General features: G+C 43.1%; 1 protein-coding gene across 1 annotated transcript in view; it reads right to left on the bottom strand.

Annotated features, from left to right (window-relative positions):
* BRCA2 (BRCA2 DNA repair associated) overlaps positions 1 to 23,994 on the bottom strand; it is a 147,597-nt gene extending 123,603 nt beyond the window's left edge. Inside the window, 7 exon segments of the mRNA XM_030202403.1 lie at positions 6,992 to 7,103; positions 7,194 to 7,234; positions 7,346 to 7,428; positions 14,936 to 15,047; positions 17,814 to 18,065; positions 20,515 to 20,626; positions 23,921 to 23,994. Of these exon segments, the coding sequence (XP_030058263.1) occupies positions 6,992 to 7,103; positions 7,194 to 7,234; positions 7,346 to 7,428; positions 14,936 to 15,047; positions 17,814 to 18,065; positions 20,515 to 20,581 (667 nt within the window). The 5' untranslated portion in view covers positions 20,582 to 20,626; positions 23,921 to 23,994.
* Between the last annotated feature and the right edge of the window lie 788 nt (positions 23,995 to 24,782).

Here is a 24,782-nt window from a genome sequence, read left to right as displayed (position 1 = left end):
AATATTTGACCATTACGCAAAGCCGTTAGTCCTTTCAGTTTTTACATCAAGTCTTCAAAAATGGTTCATTCATAAGACATCAGTGATACAATGTCTTTGCCCAATTTTGTCAGCTCTTTTAAGAAACATGCTACATTTTCTCCACTTCCTCAGGCTCCTCATCACAAATCTTTGACAAGGTGTGCAGCAGAATTCACAGGTTCATAGTAATCTGACAGGGGCTTCTGAAATGGCTCCTGCAGCAGGGTTCAGACCATCTTTTCAAGTTCTTACTAAAATGAGCTGGACCTGAATTCATCACTCAGATGTGAAAACTGATAAAATTTGACTGTGTCCTTGAAACAACTGAGTCTTATATGATAAATAAGTAAAAATTTAACTAAAATGACAAACTGCTAGAGTGGTTATTCTAAAAATATTTGTAAATTACAGCATTTAAAATTGCCAAAATTCTGGGAGGTCAAGTGGTACCATGCAAGAGAGCAGACGCTGAACCGCAGAACTCCTACACGTCCCCTCTGCTTTTAACCCTCAAAGCAGCTACAGAGTCTTAATTCACAATACTGCTTACCTGGCGTGTGCTAATTTGAGCAGTTTGGCTAAGGGAATAAGATTTATCAAATGGAGGCAAAACCATCAAGAAAAGAAAGAGGATAGCAAGGCTTAGGAGAACAAGATGGCAGATGCAGAATCCTCCCTGAGCCCTTCTGTGTGCTCGACCTGGAAAGCAGAAATTACCGCTGAGGCGATGGCGGAAGTGGCAAAAAAGATAAGAAATTACAAGCTATTTTAATACAGGAGAAGCAGCATAAGGGAGACTAGATAGTTATGGTCTGGAATTTGATCAGCTTCAACAATGAGTCAGCGACACAGAGGACAAGATGGAGCTGGAGGATAAGCAACATGATTCTACAATTAAACAGCCATCTGATTTGGAAAATAAGCTTGACGATCTGAAAACCTGGGACGATCTTAGACTGATAAGGCTTCCAGAGTCACTAAAAGACAATGAATTAGTGGGCTTCCAGGAATTGTGGCTGGTAAAGTCCCTGCAGCCGGGAACATACTTAAGCCTGTTGTGGGTGGAGAGGGCTCATATGGTAGGCCCACCAAGGCAAGATGGTGCTAGGACCTCAAGCAATGGTCTTAAAAATCTTAAACTATGGACACAAACAGTCCATTCCGTGAGCCTTACACTTGGGACAATCACTGACCTATGATGGTCGGCGTATACTCTGTTTTTAAGACCATTTGTCCAAAATAGTAATGGCCAGGAAGGCTTTGCGCTCATTTGCACAGCGTTGTTTGAGAAGATATAGTTTTCATTACTTTATCCTGCAAAGTTGCAGCATGAGGATTCCGATAAATTGTTTTGAGGATGCGAGGCTGGCAAGAGATTTATAAACTCAAACTCCAGACCAGTGGATTCTGCTTCATGAGGAATAAGCATAGAAATACCTTGGCAGGGAGATCTAATTTACTTTCTGGCAACTAGCACTTTCAGTTGCATTGGAGATTCTGGCCATTCTCTTTCAGACATTTAATGGAGCAACAAAACCAACTGGTGATTTCATTGTGTTTAATTAGCTGTGATATTAGACTACACCGTTGTGTTTTTTTCCTCATATTGATTCCACTGGATATGGCTCTTTTTTATAAAGAGCTAACTTAAAGAGTTGCCTATAATTTGCTTCTGTTTTTAAGTGCCAGCTAGAGAGGGACTGCATTTCCTCCTGATGTAGGGAGGAAGAGATTCCTCCTCAATTATCTGGAAAGGGAAGTTGGATTTCTGACAAACATTATCAATAGAAATCAAACAAAATAAAACATGGAAAAGAAAATAAGATGAAACCTTTTTTATTGGACATAACTTAATACATTTCGATTAGCTTTTGAAGGTTGCCCTTCTTCGTCAGATCGGAAATAAGCAAATGTGGTAGCAGATAGTATATATAAGTGAAACATCCAAGCATGACAAACATTAGAATTGATACAATGTTAATATGCACTCCTCTGAATACCTAATTTTGTTTATATATCCATGACTAGTTGAACCTTAAACATGTATGTGAATCATGTAACAAATGAAGACCGAAGATGTTTCTCTTCTATTGTGCTCCTGGAGCCATTTCTGCAGTTTCTGATGGATCTGATTAGACTATTCATGGTTTTAAATTTGCTTCTTTTTATTGTGGTTAAAAAGTCAGTAGGTGCCAATTCTGGCACAGATTGTTTTCTAATTAAACCAAACCTAGTTATTTGTGTTCTCTCTTCTTCAGTCAATGAGGATTGTACCTGTTTCTTAATGAGTTACTTTTAGTTAAGGAGGGGGAAGGGTACTATAAAAACAGGGCCGGTTTGCTTAGCGAGCCTTTGCGTGTGTGTGAGGGGGGAAGTTTGGGAGCTAAACAGGCTCCTCAGGGTAAGGTGGGACAGGGGGTTGAGGGAGGTTAAGGGTGGGCTTAGTTATACTTAAAATTTCTCACTGTTCTATGGAAATGATAGAGTTGGACAGAATATATAGACTAGGATTCTTAAGATATGAAGGATAATGCGTAGACCAGTGGTTCCCAAACCTGGTCCTGGAGGCACCCCAGCCAGTCAGGTTTTCAGGATATCCTCAATGAATATTCATGAGAGAGATTTGCATGCACTGTCTCCACTGAAAGCAAATTTCTTCATGAATATTCATTGTGGATATTCTGAAAACCTGACTGGCTGGGGTGCCTCCAGGACCAGGATTGGGAACCACTGGCTTAGACTATTCAGCATTGGTTCTAAGGGGGAGGGTGCAGGCTGGGACACCTGCCCCTCTTATTTCTTAATTTTCAGATCTTACTTATTTATTCTACAGGCTTCTTTAGAAAATGGTTAAAATCAGGCCTTGGAATTTAGGATGGATTTCCTCACCCATTAAATGTAGTAAAATATTGCAAGTCTTAAAATCAACAAAGTTCAAGTGGCACTTTTTCAAAAACCACATTGGGAACATCAAAAATTATGTTGTTGGTGGGTGGGAGGGACCAACAAAAAACAGGAAAGCTGGGGTTATCACCCTTTTCAGAAAGGGTTGATACTGGATAAGTATAAGAGCATTGTGGATCCACAGGGCAGATACATCATAGTACATATTGCTCTGAATTGTCAATCTATATTACTAGTACATATTTATGCCCCAAATCAGTATGATAAGTTATTTTTTAAAACAATTTTAGGACATATATAGACATTTCAGGGAGCACCCATAATCATGGGAGGAGATTTTAATAGCGTTTTTGACCATCTTCTGGATAGGTCTCGACCATCAGTGGTATCCCCAGTTGGGTTGTTACACAAACAGTAAATCTGGAAAATCTAATAAGTCAAATCAACAAGATAAAGAGATGTAGATCACCCAGAGCAGATGCTGTCCCAGAATACTGAAATAACTCCAAAAACAAAACTTCTGATCTACTATTAGTAATCTTTAACCTATCATTAAATTCATCCATGGTCCCTGAAGAATGGGAAGTGGCAAAAATGCAAAAACAAGATGGGGTTCACACTTTCCACAAGAAAACACCACCAACAAAAAGAAGTGGAAAAAGAAACCAACTTCAAGAGAACAGTCCAAACACCAGGATAAGATGCTCTAAATACAGCTTTATTTGGACCCTACACGGTCCGTGTTTTGGCTTGAAAAAGCCTTCATCAAGGGTCTACAAAATAACATATATATAGTAAATAAATTTAAAATCAAAATAGACATTAAAAAAAAATAATATATATATATATATATACATAAACACAATAAATTTAATGTTTATATTGATAAATCAATTGATGAATTTGTTAAAAATATAACAAATATGGTAATAATTGAATTAAATATCATCATAGATTAAGCACACTAACTATATAGATAGTAGGGTCCAAATAAAGCTGTATTTGGAGCATCTTATCCTGGTGTTTGGACTGATCTCCTGAAGTTGGTTTCTTTTTCCACTTCTTTTTGAAGTGGTCAAAGTGGCCAATGTAGCATCAATTTTTAAAAAAGGTTCCTGGGGTAAGCCTGGAAACTAGAGACCAGCAAATCAGGTATCAGTGCCAGAAAAAATGATAGAAACTATAAAAGAACAAAATCACTGAACACAGAGACAAACTGAGGCAGCTTGGGCAAAGAAGTCATATTTGTTAATTCTATTTTAACTCTTCAGTCCTGCAAGTGATGGAGGAATGCCATCTGTTTTTAATTTGCTCAGAAGTCTAGGTTTTGCTAGACTAAGAGGTTAGAAAGGTCAGTGAGAAATGAAACTCTTTGTCCCTTTTTGAGAGAAGTAATTATTTACCACATCTGGATAATCTCGAGGGGATCAGCAAGCAAGGCATACTGGACAGTTTCGCAGGCAATTAAAAGGATTAGATTGAACGTTGTTTAGAAGGAGATAGTTTAGAGATAAATAATTCTAGATGATTTAGAATTTGTCTTATAAGGAATTCTGATTTCTGCTTATTTTAGAATATGTTTTATTCTGTGTAATTAATAAGTTCTATTTCTATATAGAATATCTTTTCAATCCAGTGTCCTGACTTTTCAAGTGAAGCTTTGTCTGCCATCATCTGGTTTGAATTATCTACAGTCCTAGCGAGTTCTGTGTAGGAAACTAATAGGTGAAAGAGGTCAGGGAAAGTCAAGTCATCTCCTTGATTAATTATAGCTAAGTGAAGGACTGGTTTTCTGAAAGTAATAACAAATCATATATGTGTGCTATTAAGTAAGATTGGCCCTTGACCCCTTAATGAATGCCAGAACCCAGTTAGTATGAAGTTGATTGGGAAACTGATTATGTGAATAATAATACAATGCAAGAGATAGGTGCCACAATGTCTAGTGTGAGAGGCCCCAGGTCATAGGTCAGTTTAGGAAATATCTCAAACCTATGTAACTGATATTTTGAATACATGTGTAGAGATGATTGGTTCAGACAGGGTAATTAATCTATTCCTTACCATCTGGTGAGAAAGGGGGGCTAGAAGGGGTTTAGGAATAGTATATAACTGGGAGCAGAAGCAGCTTACGTTAGAAGAAGGAGCTGAAGAAGAGAAGAGAAGGAGCTGAGACAGAAGCCACAAGACACAGAGAGAGAAGAGGAGACCTAGTGCTGATGTCCTACTTTGTTTGCTGGCAAATAAAGAAGATTTCTCTCTCATTCTGGTGTGTGGTGTTTGACTCTTGAAGTACCACAGATTCTGCTAACAATAGTGGTAATTCCTGCAACAAAACATTTTTTTTTTAACATGACAAAATCAACATGGATTTAGCCAAGGCAAGTCTAATCTCACCAATCTGCTACATTTTTTTGAAAGTATGATTAAACATACGGATAAAGGGGAGCCTGTTGATGTAGTGTATCTAGATTTCCAGAAAGCTTTTGACAAAGTACCTCTTGAGAGATTCTTGTGAAAATTTAAAAACCATGGGCTAGGAAGCAACATTCTGTTGTGGACTTGGAACTGGTTAAAAGATAGAAAACAGAGGAGGGTTAAATGAATAATTCTCTCAGTAGAAGAGGGTGAATAGTGGCGTGCCACAGGGTTCTGTACTGTGATCATTGCTTTTCAACCTATTTATAAACAATTTGAAAATGGGAACAATAAGCACGGTGATCAAATTTGCAGATGACACAAAACTAGTCACAGTTATTAAACTGCATGCAGACTGTGAAAACCTTCAGGGGATCCCTATGAGACTGGAACAATGGGCATCCAAACGGCAGATTAAATTTAATGTGGACAAATGCAAAGTGCTGTATATTGGGAAGAATAACCTAAATTATAGCTACATAATGCTAGGTTCCAAATTAGGAGTCACCACCCAGGAAAGAGATCTAGGTGTTATCGTGGACAATCCACTGAAATCTTCTGCTCAGTGTGTGGTTGCAGCAGCCAAAAAGCTATTAGGAAAGGAATAGAGAATATAACAAAGAATATCATAATGCCTCTGTATGGCTCCATGGTGCAACCACACCTTGAATATAGTGTACAATTTTGGTCGCTATATCTCAAAAAGAGATACTGTAGAATTGGAAAAGGCACAGAAAAGGCGAAAGAAAAGATCAAGGGGATGGAACAACTCTCATATGAAGAAATGTTAAAAAAAGGTTTGGGCTCTTCAGCTTAGAGAACAGACAGCTGAAGGGGTGGGGGGAGGATATGTAGAAATCTACAAAATCCTGAATGGAGTGAAACAGATAAATTCAAATCATTGTTTTTCTTTCAAAAAGTACAAAGACTGGAGGATACATCATAAAGCTACAAAGTAATATTTTCAAAACAAACAAGCAGGAAGATGTGGAATGCACTACCAACAAATTTGAAAACAATTAATGAAATCTCCAACGTCCGCAAATCTCTGAAAACCTCTCTCTTCAACAAAGCCTATCACGAGAACCCATAGAGTCATTACAACACCTCACCACTTCACCTTACGCTGAACAACACCTTTCTATGACTGTTTGCTTATCTCTTCTATGTCATCCTTCAGCTCACTGTAACACCAAATGTATCTTCTACCCTGAAATGGCGATGCCATTACAGGTCTCTGTAAGCCACATTGAGCCTGCAAATAGGTGGGAAAATGTGGGATACAAGTGCAATAAATAAATAAACTGTGTTTTCAGTCAATGCATAGTTAAGTTCTGCAAATCACTGCCACAGGATATGGTAAAAGCAGCTAGCATAGCTGGGTTTAAAAAGAGGTTTGAAGGTAAAGTCCATACACATATAGGTAGACCTAGGGAAAGCTACTGCATATGTCTGGGGATAGGTAGAATGGAATCTTGCTACTTGAGACTTGGCTTGTCCACTGATGGAGGGAGGATGCTAGGCTACTAGGCTAGATGGACCTTTAGTCTGACCAAGTAAGGCAATTCTTACATCTTATGTCAAAGGAATGTATTAGATAAAAATTTATCAGTCCAGGCATTACACAACTTTCTGGTGCACAGGTTACCTATTATCACTGTTGCAGCAAGTGTAGGTGGTGTAGCTAAAGAACTTGACCATGACATCTCCGGATCCACCTCTGCTCCAAGACTTTCAGAAATGCACTTTGGGGTTACAGTCTAAGAAAAAAAAAAAAAAAGAGATGTCAGACAAATGCAGCTAAATACATATATCAACACTTAGTTAAAACTGGGAAGAAAAATACTCACAGACAAAAACTTAGGTGTGCAAAACAGGCTTCCAGGTACGCCTGAGAAAAAAAAACAAACTTAATGAAAGGGACTGATTATGGCAACAGACTCAAATAACTGCCCACAAAAAAAATACAAACATTCTCAAGTACACACAAAAATATACACACCAGACTTCATATATTGTCGAGGTGTTCTGCACAAATGTTCATCATTCACAGGTGTTCTATACATATCCCTTAAAAGAGCAGGGCTATTAAAAGAAAAAGAAAAAAAAAGTGTCAGTTACCTGGCATAACTATAGAACCCAAAAGCCATTCTCTATAGAAATCTCTCTCCTGTGATAGGTGTTGCAAGGAACATGGAGCTTATGTAGTTTAAATAGTTCTTTTAACTATTATTACAGCAACCTCCTTGAGTAGAATTAATCTGTACATGCCCTTAGGATCAAAGGATAGGAATTGCAAGAAATCAAACTGCTTCCTAGTATCAAATCTTGCTAGCATTCAATTAATATACTGAAAAAGATCCCTGCTAACCAGGTTACGGACCGTCAAAAGCTAAACACGCTACAACCTTCATCATAGGGGCCCTCAAGAGTCAACTTACTAAGTACTTGTTAAGAGAGCGACACTGCTGTACGTTATAGAGCAGTGTGCCCTCTACAAACTAATAGGCAGACTAATAACTCAGTTGACAGGGGGAGATATACGCTTTGTAAATGTGTACACCAAAAAAAAATTAAAACAATATTGGTCTATTGCTGCTCTGTAATTTCTTCATAGCAGTACGAGTCAGACCAATGGTTCATCTAGCCCAATATCCTGTTTCCAACAGCAGCCAATCCAAGTGGCTTCCCCATGTCTGTCTCAATAGCAGACTATGGACTTTTCCTCCAGGAACTTGTCCAAGCCTTTTATAAATCCAGATACACTAACTGAAGTTTCTATATCCTCCGGCAAAGAGTTCCACAGTTTTATTCTTTCAGTGAAAAAAAATTTCTTCTTGTTTTAAAAGTATTTCCATGTTATGTCATTGAGTGTCCCCTAGTCTTTTTACTTAAAAAAAAAAAAAAAAAAGTAAAAAAAATCTATTCACTTCTACTCGTCCTACACCACTTAGGATTTTGTAGACTTCAATCATATCTCCCCTCAGTCACCTCTTATCCAGGCTGAAGAGCCGTAACCTCTTTAGCCTTTCCCCATATGAGAGGAATTCTATCCCCTTTATCATTTTGGACACTCTTCTTTGAACCTTTTCTAATTCTGCTATATCTTTTTTGAGATACAGCAACCAAAACTGAATGCAATACTGAAGGGGAGGTTGCACCATGGAGCAATACAGAAGCATTATAGTATTCTCAATCTAATTTACCACCCCTTCCTATATAATAATTCTCACCTCCAACATTCTATGCGTCTGCCTGCCTGTGTCCGTAACTTTCTTCACAGATGGGCTTCGAAGCCCTAGCTGATGTCACTAGACCCATTATGACGCGTCCTATATAATTCTCACCCCCAACGTTCTATGCGTCTGCCTGCCTGTGTCTGTAACTTTCTTCACAGTTGGGCTCCGAAGCCCCGAGGGTTGGCAGCAGGAAGGGGGGCTCTGCAAATCAGAGGGAGGCAGGGAGGTGGGGTCTGGAACTTGGAGGAGGGGACGAGAGGGGAGAAGGGGGGAATGCACCACCTGTACAAAAACTGAAAAAAAAAAAAAATAAATAAAAAATGGGGGAACGACCATGGAACTCGGAGGGAGGGAGGGGGAACGACGACCCTGGAACACAGAGGAAGGGGGGACACTGGAACTAGGTGGGAGGGAGGGGCCCCAGGCACACACACTCTCTCTCACAGACACACTTGCAGATTCACTCTCTCTCCCTCACACAGTCACTCCCACACACACTCTCTCAAACATACACACTCCGAGGAAAACCTTGCTAGCGCCCGTTTCAACTGTGTCAGAAACAGGCCTTTTTTACTAGTTTCTAATAATTTTTAGCATCCTGTTTGCTTTTTTGGCCACCACAGCACACTGGGCAGAAGATTTCAGCATATTATCTATACCACCACCTATTTCTTGGGTGTTGACCCCCCAAGGTGGACCCTAGAATCAGGTAACTATGATTTGGATTGTTTTTCCCCAATGTACATCACTTTGCATTTGTCCACATTAGATTTCATCTACCATTTGGATGTCCAATCTTCCAATTTCCTAAGGTCTGCATGTGTTTTAACAACCTTGGATAGTTTTGCGTCATCTGCAAATTTAATCACCTCCCTTGGCGTTCCGATTTCCAGATCATTTATAAAATACGTTGAACAGCACAGGTCTCAGTACAGATCCCTACAGCACTCTACTATTCACCTCCAGTTTTTCAAGAATCTGGCGGGCCCCTATGCGGATATTGGCAACTTGTTTTATCCAGGGATCCCAGGGCCTCCGCATGCTCTGAGCTGCAGCTGTCGCTTCAATGCTGTGCCCCAGCTTGCAGATCTCACCTCACAGATCAGCCCCCAGAGCTGCTAGCTCACCGTGTACCACTGATATTATTTTTAATTTCCTGGAACCAGTCCTTAAGCTCACTGAGGGGGCTCAGTGAATCTACTGGCCTGGTGCCCATCCCAAAAAGGTCTCAAAAGAGGAGAAGCATCAGCAAGGAGCAGGGCAGTTCAGCCCTTCCATGTGGTCAGATGCCAAGCCGTCATCATATGTGAACTCTTGTATATTCCTCCCTATACTAGGTCTGTAAGATGGGCCTGCTAGCCCTCAGATTTGCTGTCACCAGCATAAATTTAGTTTCTCCCTGCAGCTGCATGTAAGCAGAGTGCTTGATCAGTACATGGAAAATATTGGTCACATGTCAAGGAGAAACAAAGGAGGAACTGAGGCTATGTTGCCCATATATGGCAAATACAAATGGATATAACCTTGATGGTGAAGAGAGAATAAGGGCCCTCCAAAGAAGGAGTTGTTCCTCCAGAAATGTGTGTTCAGAGAGAAGGACACCAAGTGTTTGCTATAACTTGTTTACTAGCTGGTTTTTCACGTTGGGATCACGCTTCACTGACAAGGGATTAGCCAATGGCCACTAAGTGTGCATGTGAACACAAGAAGGAGAGGATGGTAGAATAAAGGAAATGGACATTTTTATATAATGAAAAAAAACAGGAACAGGAAATTCCTTTTTAGGTACAAACGTAAGAATAGGAGAAATGAAACTTGTAACAGTATATAAATGAAAACTGAGAAAGTTTTGCTGAACAGCTTTTGTTATTCAGTCTTTGCGTCTGGCTTTTCTGTGTGACAACCTGCTCCAGAGAGAACAATTATTCTGTATTGGCTTAGAGAAATACTAATAAAGATTTTTACTGTTTGCGCCAAATCTAAGTCTGAATTCTCTATCTTAATTCAGCCTAGGAGTTTATCTCTGAGGGCTAAAGTGTCCTCTCCTCCTAGGGGGCAAGGGATCAAGGGGACATTACACTCTTAAATCAAATCGACACTTTGCCAGAAAGAACACTCACTGGTAAGCAAAATTATCCTCTGATGGCTCCAGATTGCACTGAAAAATAAAATTACTGCATGGGGTTGGATAGAGCTCACAGCTCAAGCAGCCATACTGCTTGATGTCACTTACTACTACTATTTATTTAACATTTCTAAAGCGCTACTAGGGTTACGCAGCGCTGTACAATTTAACATAGAAGGACAGTCCCTGCTCAAAGAGCTTACAATCTAAAGGACAAATGTACAGTCAGTCAAGTAGGGGCAGTCAAATTGGGGCAGTCTAGATTTCCTGAAAGGTATAAAGGTTAGGTGAGGAAAGCAACATTGAAGAGGTGGGCTTTGAGCAAGGATTTGAAGATGGGTAGGGAGGGGGCTTGGCGTAAGGGCTCAAGAAGTTTATTCCAAGCATAGGGTGAGGCGAGGCAGAATGGGCAGAGCCTGGAGTTGGAGAAGGGTACTGAGAGGAGGTATTTGTCCTGTGAGCGGAGGTTTCGGGCGGGAACGTAAGAGGAGATGAGGGTAGAGAGGTAATGAGGGGCTGCAGACTGAGTGCATTTGTACGCAAGAAGGAGAAGCTTGAACTGTATGCGGTATCTGATCGGAAACCAGTGAAGTGACCTGAGGAGAGGGGTGATGAGTATATCGATTCAGGTGGAATATAAGAAGTGCAGCAGAGTTCTGAATGGATTGAAGGGGGGGATAGATGGTTAAGTGGGAGGCCAGTGAGGAGTAGGTTGCAGTAGTCAAGGTGAGAGATAATGAGAGCGTGGATGAGAGTTCGGGTGGTGTGCTCAGAGAGGAAAGGGCGAATTTTCCTGACGTTAAAGAGGAAGAAGCGACAGGTCTTGGCTGTCTGCTGGATATGCGCAGAGAAGATGACTCCGAGGTTGCGGGCGGATGAGACGGGGAGGATGAGGGTATTATCAACTGAGATCGAGAGCGGAGGAAGAGGAGGAGAAGTGGGTTTTGGTGGAAAGACGATAAGCTTGGTCTTGGCCATGTTCAGTTTCAGGTGGAGGGTGGACATCCATGCAGAAATGTTGGATAAGCAGGCAGATACCTTGGCCTGGGTCGCCACGGTGATGTCTGGTGTGGAGAGATACAGCTGGGTGTCATCAGCATAAAGATGATACTGGAAACCATGAGATGAGATCAGTGAGCCCAGGGAAGAGGTGTAGATTGAAAAAAGAAGGGGTCCAAGGACAGATCTCTGGGGAACTCCAACAGAGAGCGGGATGGGGGTGGAGGAAGATCCATGAGAGTGTACTCTGAAGGTGCGGTGGGAGAGATAGGAGGAGAACCAGGAGAGGACAGAGCCCTGGAACCCAAATGAGGACAGTGTGGCAAGAAGTAAATCATGATTGACAGTGTCAAAAGCGGCGGATAGATTCACCTAGATAAGATTTTAGACAGTGCTGGGGAGGGTCCAACTGTCTTGGTACATGTGGGTACCAACATAGGGAAATGCGGGAGGGAGGCTCTGGAGGCCAAAATTTAGGCTCTTGGGTAGAAACCTCAAACTCAGAACCTCCAGGGTACCATTTCAAGAAGTGCTCCCTGTTCCAAACTCAGGAACCGAGGGGCAGGCAGAGCTCCGAAGTCTCAATGCGTGGATGAGACAATGGTGCAGGGAAGGAGTTTAGAATAGTTAGGAACTGGACAACATTCTGGGGAAGGAAAAGCCTATTCCAAAAGGATGGGCTCCACCTTAACCGGGATGGAACTAGGCTGCAATTAGAACAGGGGAGAAAGCAGACAGTTGCTCAGGAGTGCACGGATGAGATCGATGTATCCTTGTTCTATTATAACATGACATTTTGGGACTCCCATTATTATATTTTGTAATCTGCTCTGAATTGGCCATTGGGCAGTATATAAATATGTTAAATTAAACAAAGGTGAAAGAAAGCCAGGAGTGTTTAAGGGTAGAACAGAGCAAAGGTTGCAAATTATCCACATCAACTTCTAAGCAGCTTGTAAATGCAAGGAAAAAAAAACACACCAAGCGTCTGTATACAAAAGCTAGAAGCCTAAAAAATAATGAGCTGATCAGAAACAAATGCAGGCGCTAGAGGCTATTAGCGCCATACTAGCGCCTGCGTTTGCTACCGCCCCATGATCAACGCACTCGTGGGCTCGTATTCGTCCCCAGTGATCAGTGCACCAGTCCGCGGCAAACCCTACGCCAGCTCAGAGCTGGCGCTAGGGTTTGCAGGTCATTGGAGAGGAGTGGTGAGCCCTGTCCAGCATCCATTTGCATGCTAGCAGGCCCCTCATTCTCCCCTAATGCACCCTCCCCTGCAGGAGCAGGAACCCCAACCCCCCCACCCCAAGCCAGTGACACAGGGGATGGAGGTCCAAACCGCTCCCTGACACAAGTTCACAGGGGGCTGCAGATCCAGTGGATCTCCAACCCCTCCCCCCACCTGGTGGTCTAGCGGCCCTCTTTCTTGTCCTCTGTACCTTTGTTGGAGGAGGGAGGTAGTACACTCCCTCCTCTTCCAGCAGTGCCGCCTTGAAACTGGCGGCGCCCAGCCCTGCCCTGAAAACTCCCTTATATGGTGTGAAAGCCTGCCCAGCACATCCCAAGGCGGCGCTGGAAGAGGAGGGAGTGTACTACCTCTCTCCTCCAACAAAGGTATTGGGGGGGGGGGGCATGGAAGAGGTCCGCTAGACCACCAGGTTGGGAGGGTTCAATTCACAGCCCACTGGGCCACCAGGACATTGGGGGGAGAGGTCAAGGAGGGGTTAGGGGGGCTGTCCCCTCATAAACTTGGGTCGGGGGGACTGGAGGTCTGCTGGACCTCCAGCCCCGTCCCTGGCCCATGTTCACCAGGGCCTAGCTGTTTGGGGTCTGGCAGTCCCATGGACCGCCAGCCCGTGTTTGACAGGTCTGGGCTTTTGACAGCCCAGACCTATTAAACAAGTGTGGGAGGATGCCTAAATTTGCATGTTATTAGAAAATGATTAAAAAAAAAAAAAAAAGCTGAAAGGCTCAACAGGAAAAGTTAAGAATTTAAATTGGACATGGACATTATTTAAAATACCAACTATATTCTGGTGCAATTCTTTTATCTGGTAGGGGAGAAAGATCAAGACCCAGGAAAGGAACAGAGCTGAGGCTCTTACCTGTCATACTATATATGTCAGTAGTGCTAGTTCCCTCCTACCCCACTAATGTTGTTTTCAGGATATCCCTTACAGAAGATGCAAGATCTATTGAAGATTTAAAATTACAGAAAAAAATGCAAAGCTTGGATATTGTCCCCAAGTTTTTGGTCAGATGATAAGAATGATGGGTGAGATTTAACTATACTTTTTATTATTTTTTATTTTGCTGGAGAGCAGTGGGGTTGCATTTTATTTGACTGGCTTATGTATTTTATGTAATTCTACATTTTATTTTTGTACAAATCACCTGGAACAAATTAAAAAAAAAAAGGAAAGTATAGATTAATAAGTATTGCATATGCCTGCAAATATATCAAATGCATATTCATTATGGATATGCATTTGATATGTGTTTGTAGGCACATGAAATACTTATTTATCTAAACCTTACATAAAATTTGTTCCATGTGATTTGTACAACAATCAGGTTTTAACCCTGAAACCCAAATGGTTTGGGGAGGGGGGAGGAGGTCCCTCTTCCAGCCCTAGGACAAGTGCAAGCACCACTGTTCTATTTGACCATTTCTATTCACTGGAGGACAACATTATAAAGGAACTGCTGATCAAAGTTCTGGGATTGTTTCAGGAACAGACATGAGTCAATAGGAAAAGTAGAATCTAATGATGTCACACTCCAAAGTTTCCATCTCAGATCCTTTTCATGGGCAGATAATAAGATGTTTAAAAAAAAATAAGGGAAGCTAAACTTTAGCCAGGCAACTCAGTTGACATGAGCCATAAATTATAAAACAATCTGAAAGACATTAGGGAAAGGGAATTGATATACCGCCTTTCTGTGGTTTTTGCAACTACATTCAAAACGGTTTACATAGCATATACAGATACTTATTTGTACCTGGGGCAATGGATGGATAAGTGATTTGCCCAGAGTCACAAGGAGCTGCAGTGGGAATCAAACCCAGTTCTCCAGGATCAAAGTCTGCTGCACTAAAACTAGGCTTCTCTCTAGATTCCTATCTTAAATGTTCAAAGCTTGCAAGACCATTAGATAAATGAAAAATAAACCCAAAACATTTCAAAATGAAATGAGAACATGTTACTTCAAATGAAATGCATACCTGTCATTCAGGGAACTATTGAAAGAACAGACAATGTCATCTGGTAGATCAGGTTTGGTCCTTGCAATAGAAGGACTTATTATTTGAGATTTACCCTCTGTTTTCTCGTTGCCTGCAGAGAAGATAAAAATTCTTAGGAAGTTCTACGCTCATCTGCAAGAAGAATCCTAACCACTGGCAGAAATGATGAACCAAAACAAAGTCATTAAAAGTTATAAAAAACACATTTCTGATTTAAGATAGATATTTTTCTCAAAAATGCACGCTCATTTTAAATAAAATGAAGCAATTTAATCAAAACATATGCAGGGGTGAACAACCTCAATCTTAGAAGGCTGTAACCCAGTCAAGTTTTCAGGATTTCCTACATGAATATGAATGAGATCTATTTGCATACAATGGAGGCAGCTCATGCATACTGAGGCAATCCTGAAAACCCAACTAAGTTGCGACCCTTGAGGTCCGAGACTGTAGACTTCTTGTGCTAATGTGATATCCTGTATGAAGGAAAATATGCTGTCCTTTAGAAACATGATGGGTTTTAACCCCAATAAGTCAAAAGCCAATTTAGAGTATGGTTGGTGTCTTAGAAACCCCAAATCTGACTCTAATCCTCAGCAGTATTAATTTTGGCACTCAAAGCTGAGTCCTTAGAACATGGGTTATCAACCAAGTCCTTGAACACCCCTAAACAGTCAGGTTTTCAGGATATCCACAATGAATAACTATGAGAAATATGCATGCACCACCTCCATTGTATGCAAATGTATCTCATGCACATTTATTGTTGATATCCTGAAAACCAGACTGGCTAAGTGTGTCCCACGGCCTGGGCTAAGAACCACTGCCTTAGAGGGATCACATAATCTTTCCACAGAAGGGATGGACCGTTGTCCTCAAAAGCCTATGCCTCAAGCACCATGGTAGTTAGATTAGGGATGAGCTAAAGTAGATATTCATAGAGAATTCAGATTACTGGAAGTCAGTGTTATCAATCCCCAAATCTATATCAATAAATCCCACCTTGAACGTTCTGAAGCTCACTCCAAGGCAGAGAAGCACAAAAATCCTGTAGTCTTCATAGGCTAGGACCAGTCACCCTCACTCATAGACCCGCCCTCAGCCACGCCCCATCTGTACATAAAACGCTACCTCAACATTCTGAAGACAACCTGCTGAAGCCATCTGCAAAATCTCTAAACAGTTCGTAAGCTCATGGTGGTGAAGCCATCCAACTCACCATGTCTCTCTGCCCCGCCCTCAAGGGCGGAACACAGAGAGTAAAGGGATCCATAAAGGCACCCCTACCAACTGGCAACCCCCTCCAACAAACAACGACCCAGGCAGGGGGAGTGTTTCCGTACTCCTCCCCCTGCCTAGGAATCGCTACAGACTGCTGGCAAACTCCCCAACCACACGACCACAAAAGCCACCCGCAAACCCCACCCCCCACACACACATACGCACACATGCAAACACACACACGCAAACAATGCAAACACACCTCCTCGCCGCATCACCCAACCCCTCCCCCCCCATCGACCGCCTCGCCACCCGCGACCGCTAATACAAACTCTGTCCGGGGGCTGCTGCTGCTTCTATTCAGCAGCAGCAGCCCGTACATAAAGAAAACAAACAAACAAACAAAAAAACAACCTCCTAAAACGCACCTCCGTGGAGAACCATCTCACATTGGCTGACGTCTCTGCAACCGCTCCTCCTCTCCCCTCAATATCAGTGCCCCTGCGGGAAGACCCCGGAGAAACGCCGAGACGTCAGAGGGGAGAGGAGGAGCGCATGCTGAGACTTCAGCCAATGTGAGATGCTTCTCAATGGAGGTGCGTTTTAGGAGGATTTTTTTTTTTTGGTTTTCTTTATGTACGGGCTGCTGCTGCTGAATAGCAGAAGCAGCCGGACACATTTTGTATTAGCGGTTGCGGGTGGCGAGGGGGTTGATGGGGGGGGGGGGGGACAAGGGGCTTTCTTTGAGTGCTGCGCTGGCTGGGGGGGAAGGGGGGGTCTCGCTAGACATGGGTGGCTGGAAGGAAGCAGGGGGAGGGGAGGGTCGCTGCACATGGGTGGCAGGGAACAGGGAGATAGGGATGGGGCTCCACACACCACATGGGTGCCTGCAAGGGGGACAGGGGATACAGGACGGACACTGCAGGGCGGGCAGGGGGACAGGAGGGTTGGTGGTCATCAGGGGGGACAGGTGGGTCGATGGACATGGCTGGCTGCAGGGGGGACAGGGGAGAGAGGAGGGACGCTGCACATGCGTGCCTGCAGGGGGACAGGAGGGATGCTGAGGGGGGGGGGGGCCTGAGACCACATGGGTGGCTGCAGGGGGAGCAGGGAAAACAGGAAGGACGCAGCAGGGGAAGAGGAGGGTTGATGGGCATGGGTGGCTGCAGGGGGATGCTGGACATGGGTGGCTGCAGGGGGAACACGGGGAGAGGAGGGTCGCTGCACATGCCTGGCTGCAAGGCGGCAGGGGAGAGGGAGGGGGTGAGGGGGTTCCTCACACCACACACGCAGTCACTCATTCTCTGTCTGCCACATACACTCTCACTCACACACTCACTGTCTTTGTCCCTCTCTTTCACACAGTGTCACACAGAAACACAAACACTGTCTCTCACACAAACACATACTCTCTGTCTCTCTCTCTCTCTCTCTCTCTCTGACACACACGCTCCATCTCTCACACACGCTCTTTCTGAAACATACACTGCAAGGAAAACCTTGCTAGCGCCGGTTTCATTTCTAACAGAAACGGGCCTTTTTTACTAGTAACTCTAATAAATTAAAGGAAATGACTATGAAAGTATGCAAGAAACTAATTTTCCCTAAAACTTAAATACAATAGATAGTCACTCACCGGTCTCAGATCTACTCTGAGTTAGTTCATTTATTGGAGAAGAAAATGGTGGCGACATAAATGACAAGTGTTTGTAAATCCTTGGCGTTGATACCAGCTGGCTGCATGCAGGTGGCTTTCGTTTTGGCGTTTTAAAACTCTCTTTATTTGACCAGTGAGTTTTGCATTCAGATTCTTCTGACGTTCTAGGGTCATATGGTAGTGCTTCTGCTGTGAGCTCTTCAAACCAGTTAAGACTTATTGGTCCTAAATCTAAAATTTCCAAGAAAACAATTTTAATGTATTATTTCAGCTTAAAAACACATGAAGAAACATGCCTAGAAAAATATGGGCAACAAAACTAAGGCAATACAGACACAACAGTACTGCTGACCTAAAGCAGAGGAAACCATTAAGACAAAAATTACAGGCAATTAAATCTGTTACACTGAAATTACAACTTAATAAATTAGCATTGAAACTCTGTATGCTATGAATACCAGTGATCTTTTCAGAAAAACCAACATTTCTCATTTCCTGGTAAATTTAAGAACAGTAGATCAAGAAAACAGAAGCTTTGTTATCCTAAAGCAGTGGATTTTAACAAGGATGTGGATAATCCTCTAAGGCTACTTTGGGAGACCTCTGACCTTGGTGGAGAAGGCAACTAATGCTCATCCTGTGCCTCCGTGTCTGATAAAGCCTCATATACTAGTACACTGACAAGGTGCAAAAAATGTCAAGGCACACCATCATTAAGTATATATATATATATATATTTTTTTTTTAATTATTTAACAATATATATATATATTTTACCATTTAACAAACAAGTACTAAGATTGTGTTTAAAGTTCAAAAGACAACAATACACTTCAAAGATAATGAAATAGCCACAAAAACATGCATCCAAAACCAACACTTTTAAACCGAATAACCCACCTTCCCCCCCCCCCCCCCCCCCCCCCCGTGCTGGTGGCAATCACATTCCTTCACTGCATCTGATCTGTAGGTCTAAATTCCTTTATAACAGACTCCTACCAGGCACACATTTATAGAACTACTCCCATAATGACAAAGTAATGAGATCATACCAAATGAACACAATCTGAATATCACACAAATTTTCTTTCCGAGCACTCTACCAAAAGCCTCATCCACACCCTTGTCACCTCTCGTTTAGACTACTGCAATCTGCTTTTGGTGGCCTCCCACTTAGTCACCTCTCCCCTCTCCAGTCGGTTCAAAACTCTGCTGCCCGTCTCATCTTCTGCCAGGGTCGCTTTACTCATACTACCCCTCTCCTCAAGACCCTTCACTGGCTTCCTATCCGTTTTCGCATCCTGTTCAAACTTCTTCTACTAACCTATAAATGTACTCACTCTGCTGCTCCCCAGTATCTCTCCACACTCGTCCTTCCCTACACCCCTTCCCGTGCACGCAGCTCCATGGATAAATCCTTCTTATCTGTTCCCTTCTCCACTACTGCCAACTCCAGACTTCGCGCCTTCTGTCTCGCTGCACCCTACGCCTGGAATAAACTTCCTGAGCCCCTACGTCTTGCCCCATCCTTGGCCACTTTTAAATCTAGACTGAAAGCCCACCTCTTTAACATTGCTTTTGACTCGTAACCACTTGTAACCACTCGCCTCCACCTACCCTCCTCTCTTCCTTCCCGTTCACATTAATTGATTTGATTTGCTTACTTATTTTTTGTCTATTAGATTGTAAGCTCTTTGAGCAGGGACTGTCTTTCTTCTATGTTTGTGCAGCGCTGCGTATGCCTTGTAGCGCTATAGAAATGCTAAATAGTAGTAGTAGTAGTAGTAGAGAGGTGGTGGAAATAGAAATACGACAGCCTGGGATAAGCATAGAGGATGCCTGGCTGTGAAGAGGTGACATGAACACTGTCACAAAACTCCTAGGACCCACCTGGGGTTAACCTTATGGCCACCTGGAGGGTCTGTCCCCAGCACTGCTCAGGCCTACGTACACCCATGGATGTGCTTTACACGAGCACCCTCCTCCCATTGACTAAGTCCCGCTTGCCTCCGGGCAAGTCTCCCACTCCCAATTTATTCCCAAGTGACTGGCTAATTGAAAGTAATTGGCCAGACCCATGTCAATCTGGCTTCAGAACTGCGTACGGACCTGAGATAATAATCTAATATAATAAAACTCACCCTCAACTTTCTGAGGACACTGACGTCAGTGAAGCCAAGCCACTGACTTCAGTTCCTTCAGGTTCGAAGGTTCGTGGTGGTGAAGCCACCGGGCCCCACCCTCGTTTCAAATGTCATGACATCGAGGGCGGAGCAAACGTTGAGAGTGAGTTTTATTACTGTACCTGTGCTCCGCCCTCGCGTCAAAATGCAATGACGTCAAGGGCGGCCCAGGAAAATCGCCACCCACACAGAGCTACAACGCTAGCAACAGCGGCGGCGCACGAACCAGCTACAACCACAACGAGCCACGGGGCGGCCCAGGAAAATCGCCACCCACACAGAGCTACAACGCTAGCAACAGCGGCAGCGCACGAACCAGCTACAATCACAACGAGCCACGGGGCGGCCCAGGAAAATCGCCACTGTTCTCCGTATGAGTCACCCCCCCCCCCCCCCAAAAAAAAAAGCTAGCGCCCGTTTCATTGCTCTGAGAAACGGGCCTTCTTTCCTAGTAATGTATAATAGCTTATTTTGAAATACATTTTATGAACACTTACCTGTATTACTGCAGTGTGCATTAAAAATTTCCAAGAATGAGAGTCTCTCTTCAAGTTCAATAGCCATTTTGGTACCCCAAACATCACAGAAAGAGCTCTTTTTGGCTTAAACCTGAAAATTAATAGCAAAACTTTTATTTTCAAGGGATGAACCTCAGATGTTATACCATACTGCCAAGTTACATATAAAATAAAAGTCAAATCACAATTACAAATACTTCATACATAGAAGATTTAGGATTCTGTTCAAAGAAGGGAATGTTTAAAACCATTTACCCAGGTAAACTGGTCTGACTGAAAACTGCAGACATGCAAATTTAAATTGATTAAAGAGAGGCATTTTAAGACTGTTTCATTTGAGGAAATAGATCAGCAAACCATACAGGGACTTTTCAAAATTATTACTACCAGTGGCGTAGCTGGGGGGGGGGGGGGGCGCAGGGGGAACAGTCGCTCCACCAAACAGGTCTGTAGAAAAAATGCTGCCAATATTTTTTTCTGCCCTCTCCCAAGCGAGGCTCCAATCTTTTCCTGCCTCTTCTGTCCGCTCTCCCCGTCCGCGCGAGGCTCCAATCTTTTCCTGCCTCTTCTGTCCGCTCTCCCCGTCCGCGTGGTCTGGTCACTTTTATTGCCCTGAAGCACCATTCTCCCTCCAACAAAGGCTATTCCCATAGTCAGCCTTCTGCCAGCGTGTGTTGTCAGGGCCTCTCCTCAGGCGCATCCTGCCTACTCTGCAACTTCCTGTTTTCCGCAAAGGTGAGACGCGTGCCTGAGCAGCCCCAACGACACATGCTAGCAGAAGGCTGACTATGGGGCAGGATAGGGACAAGGGACACAGAAGGGAGATGCTGGACAGGACAAATAGTGGTGCAGAGGAAAGAAGGTTGGTGTACTTGAGACAGAAGAAATCAGATGGGCAAAAGACCCTGTAAAGGCAGAAGAAACAGACAAAAACAGAAAAGAGACAGCGGGACCAAAGCAAATAAGAACATAAATTGTTCAAACAACAGTAGAGGGGTCCAAGTGCATTTTCTTAAGTCATTTTGGATGTACTGCAGCACATATTTTGATGGGTAGAATCAGGGACTGCAAATCCCACATGAATTTGGGATGTCAGTTCACACTAGGACTGGTTGAAAAATCTCTCTATTGGAACTGGATCATGTGGCAGCTCTATACACAGCTATTTGATAATGGGGATGTAAAATGCAAGACCAGTGCCAAATAGAGGTAGAGAAGGAAATGAAGACGACGAAGTGAGAAAAGAAATAGAAAGGCCAACCTGGAAAAGAATTTGTAAGGCTGACTCATAGAACAAGGACAAAAAAAAAAAAAAAAGACTGTGACCAGCTAAATTCCCAGACAACAAAGGTAGAAAATGTTATTTAATACTTTGCAAGGACTGAGATGTACCTGCTTTGTAAAATGTACATGAGAAAATGCATTTTCATCTCTTTTCTACCAGTATTGCACTGTTTATAGAGTCTGGCTTCCTTGGACAGAGAGTGAGGGGGTCTCTATTTCAATTTTGTTGTTGTTTTTTTTGTGGCTCCCTATTCTGTATTAGATTTGTAGAATGGAATGTTGTCACAATTTGGGTTTCTGCCAGGTGCTTGTGACCTGGGTTGGCCACTGTTGGAAACAGGATACTGGGCTAGATGGACCACTGGTCTGACCCAGTATGGCTAATCTTATGTTTATATATATATATATATATATATATATGAGGGTCTGCCCTTGTTCTGCATGTGTGACTGAGGTGAAGGATTCTGCTAGCATGTAGTGTCTGTGTAGGAATGTGCGACAATGTAGTTCCAGTTTCCCAATAGTAGGTATATTGGTGCTCCACAGTCCAGTGTAATATATATAGCACTGTCTTCTTATAGGTGGGTTAGGGTTGTTATGGTGTTTGTGTTGTTGCTCAGGTGCTATGGCTGGCAATGATTAATACAGGCTGTCTCTGTTGTGTCCTGCCTACAAGGGAACAGCAAGTTACATCAGGAGGCAGGACGCAGAAGAGGTCCCTGGCCTGGCCAGAGCAGGCAACCCGTCTTCTTAACTACAAAGTAAAAATATTCAGGAATAGCACACACATTCCTTCCACTGCTAGACACCTTGTTTAAATCAGATGGGCTGCAAGGGGGTATTCCAGGACTGCCCTAGAACACAAAACGTACCACACCATAACAGCCCTAACCTGGTCTCCTCATCTCCCCTCTTTCTAGCATCTGCCATCCAGGTGTCCCCATCTCTCCCTTTTTCTAGCACTGCCCTGTGTCCCCATCTTCCCCCTTTTTCCAGTACTACCCGTGTTACCATCTTCTCCCTTTTCCAGCATTAGCTCTTTGTCCCCATCTCAACCCCTTTTCACCATTGTCCCCATATCTCCATTTCCCCTTCCAGTTGTGCCCCTCTGTGTCCCTATCTCCTCCCCCCCTTTTCAGTAGTGCCCCTCTGTGTCCCTATCCCCCTCCTTTTCAGTAGAGCCCCTATCTTCCCCCCTTTTTAGTAGTGCCCCTGTGTCCCCATTTCTTCATTTTCCAGCACTGCCTCTTTGCGTTCCAAAGTCCCTCTCCTCTCCCTGTCCAGTATTGACTCTGTGTCCTTCTCTCCCTCCCTGTCCAGCAATTACTCTTCTCTCTCCCTATGTTAACTTTCTTCCCATTCTCTTTCAGCGCTCCCCATCCTGGGGCAAAATATCTCCCTGGTCCATCCTCTGGCAGCTCCAAGGAGGTTTAAAAGACAGGAGGCCAAGTGACATAAAAATGTTGAAACCAATTAGGCCAATCTCACTTTCCCCTTCCCCACTCCGCTGTCATTGCTGTACTCTCAAAACAAAGCAAGCAAACCTATCAGCAGCTACATCCACGTCGTTACTTTTTTTTTTTTTTAATCCTTTATCCTGCTGGATAGTGATGGCACAAGGAAAGCAAGTTTGGTCCAGTGAAGCCTAACTCAAAATCTGTTTCTTAGCTGGGCCCTAGTATTACCATCTTAAAAATGAAACCATACCATGCCTCTGTAGCTATGTCCCAGTCCCACCACCTTTGCGGGAAAATAGAAAGTTGCAGAGTAGGCGGGACGCGCGCCTGAGGAGAGGCCCCGACGACGCACGCTGGCAGAAGGCTGACTAGGGGAATCGCCGGTACTGGGAGGAAAACGGCGCTTCAGGGCAGAGGAGGCAGGAAAAGATTGGAGCCTCGCTTGGGAGAGGGCAGAAAAAAATATTGTCAAGAGGCGCATTGGCGCCATTCTTTTTACAAACCTGGTTGGGGGAGCGAACGCCCCCCCCCCCCCCAGCTACGCCACTCCGTCCAGCACTTGAATTTCACAGGCAGTGGCGGGGCTGATGTGATTAATAAAAAAAAAAAGCTTTCTCCGTGTGATATAGTTACCGCAGACGCACTTCGCTTTCTGCCGGGGCTGATGCAGGGGGCCTTAGACAAGGGCACACTGAATACATCCATGTACCAGCCAAGGAGATTCTCAACATCGTTGAGGGCTGAAGCCAGCCAAGGAAGTTGAAGAACGCAGCATGACAGGAGACGGGGGTGTTCTTATGTAGTCCATTATATGGGCTGAAGCCTGTAGGCGGAGCTTTAGTTCACCCAAAACAGTAGCAAATGCTATTGAAAACAATAGCAAAAGATTATTAAAAATCAATGCGTGGTCCATCTGTAAGAAGTCTAAAGCAGTTCTAGTTGGCTAGGTGGAGAACAAAAGATTTTTTTTTTTTTTTACTTATCTGACAGCTTTTTAATTTATTTTGAAAGCTTCCCATCTGTAGATACAAATATCATTAAATAAAAATTAAATATTACTAAAACAGCTTTAAAAATTATTATAGCAGGTAGAAACAGCAGTTATAACCTTTGAATTTTGTGTCTTTGCTATACTGTTCTATACAATACAGATGGCAAGTTTTCAGCAGTCCTGTTACTTGATAGGTTCATCTTAATCTGCCTTGGAAAGCTGCTATTATAAAGATGGAATATATTGAAATTAAATGGAAGCAAAATTAAACTCTCCTTTCATTGGGGCACATGGAATCACATCTTGTTTTGTAGAAGTTTACATTTTAGATACACAAATGGATTATTCAGTTTTGAGCATATTTCAGGAACAAGTGGTTTTATAAGTCAAAACAAATATTTTTCTTTCATGCATATCTCTCATTTGTTTAAACATAACTAAATGAGCTATAAACCCTTAATGCAGTCCATTGGTTTTCTTACATTTTATTCTTAGAGCTGAATTATACTGTGCCA

The sequence above is a fragment of the Microcaecilia unicolor genome, chromosome 4 (genome assembly GCF_901765095.1).
Source record: "Microcaecilia unicolor chromosome 4, aMicUni1.1, whole genome shotgun sequence".
Lineage (NCBI taxonomy): Eukaryota > Metazoa > Chordata > Amphibia > Gymnophiona > Siphonopidae > Microcaecilia > Microcaecilia unicolor.
This window is presented reverse-complemented; position numbering and strand designations above follow the sequence as displayed.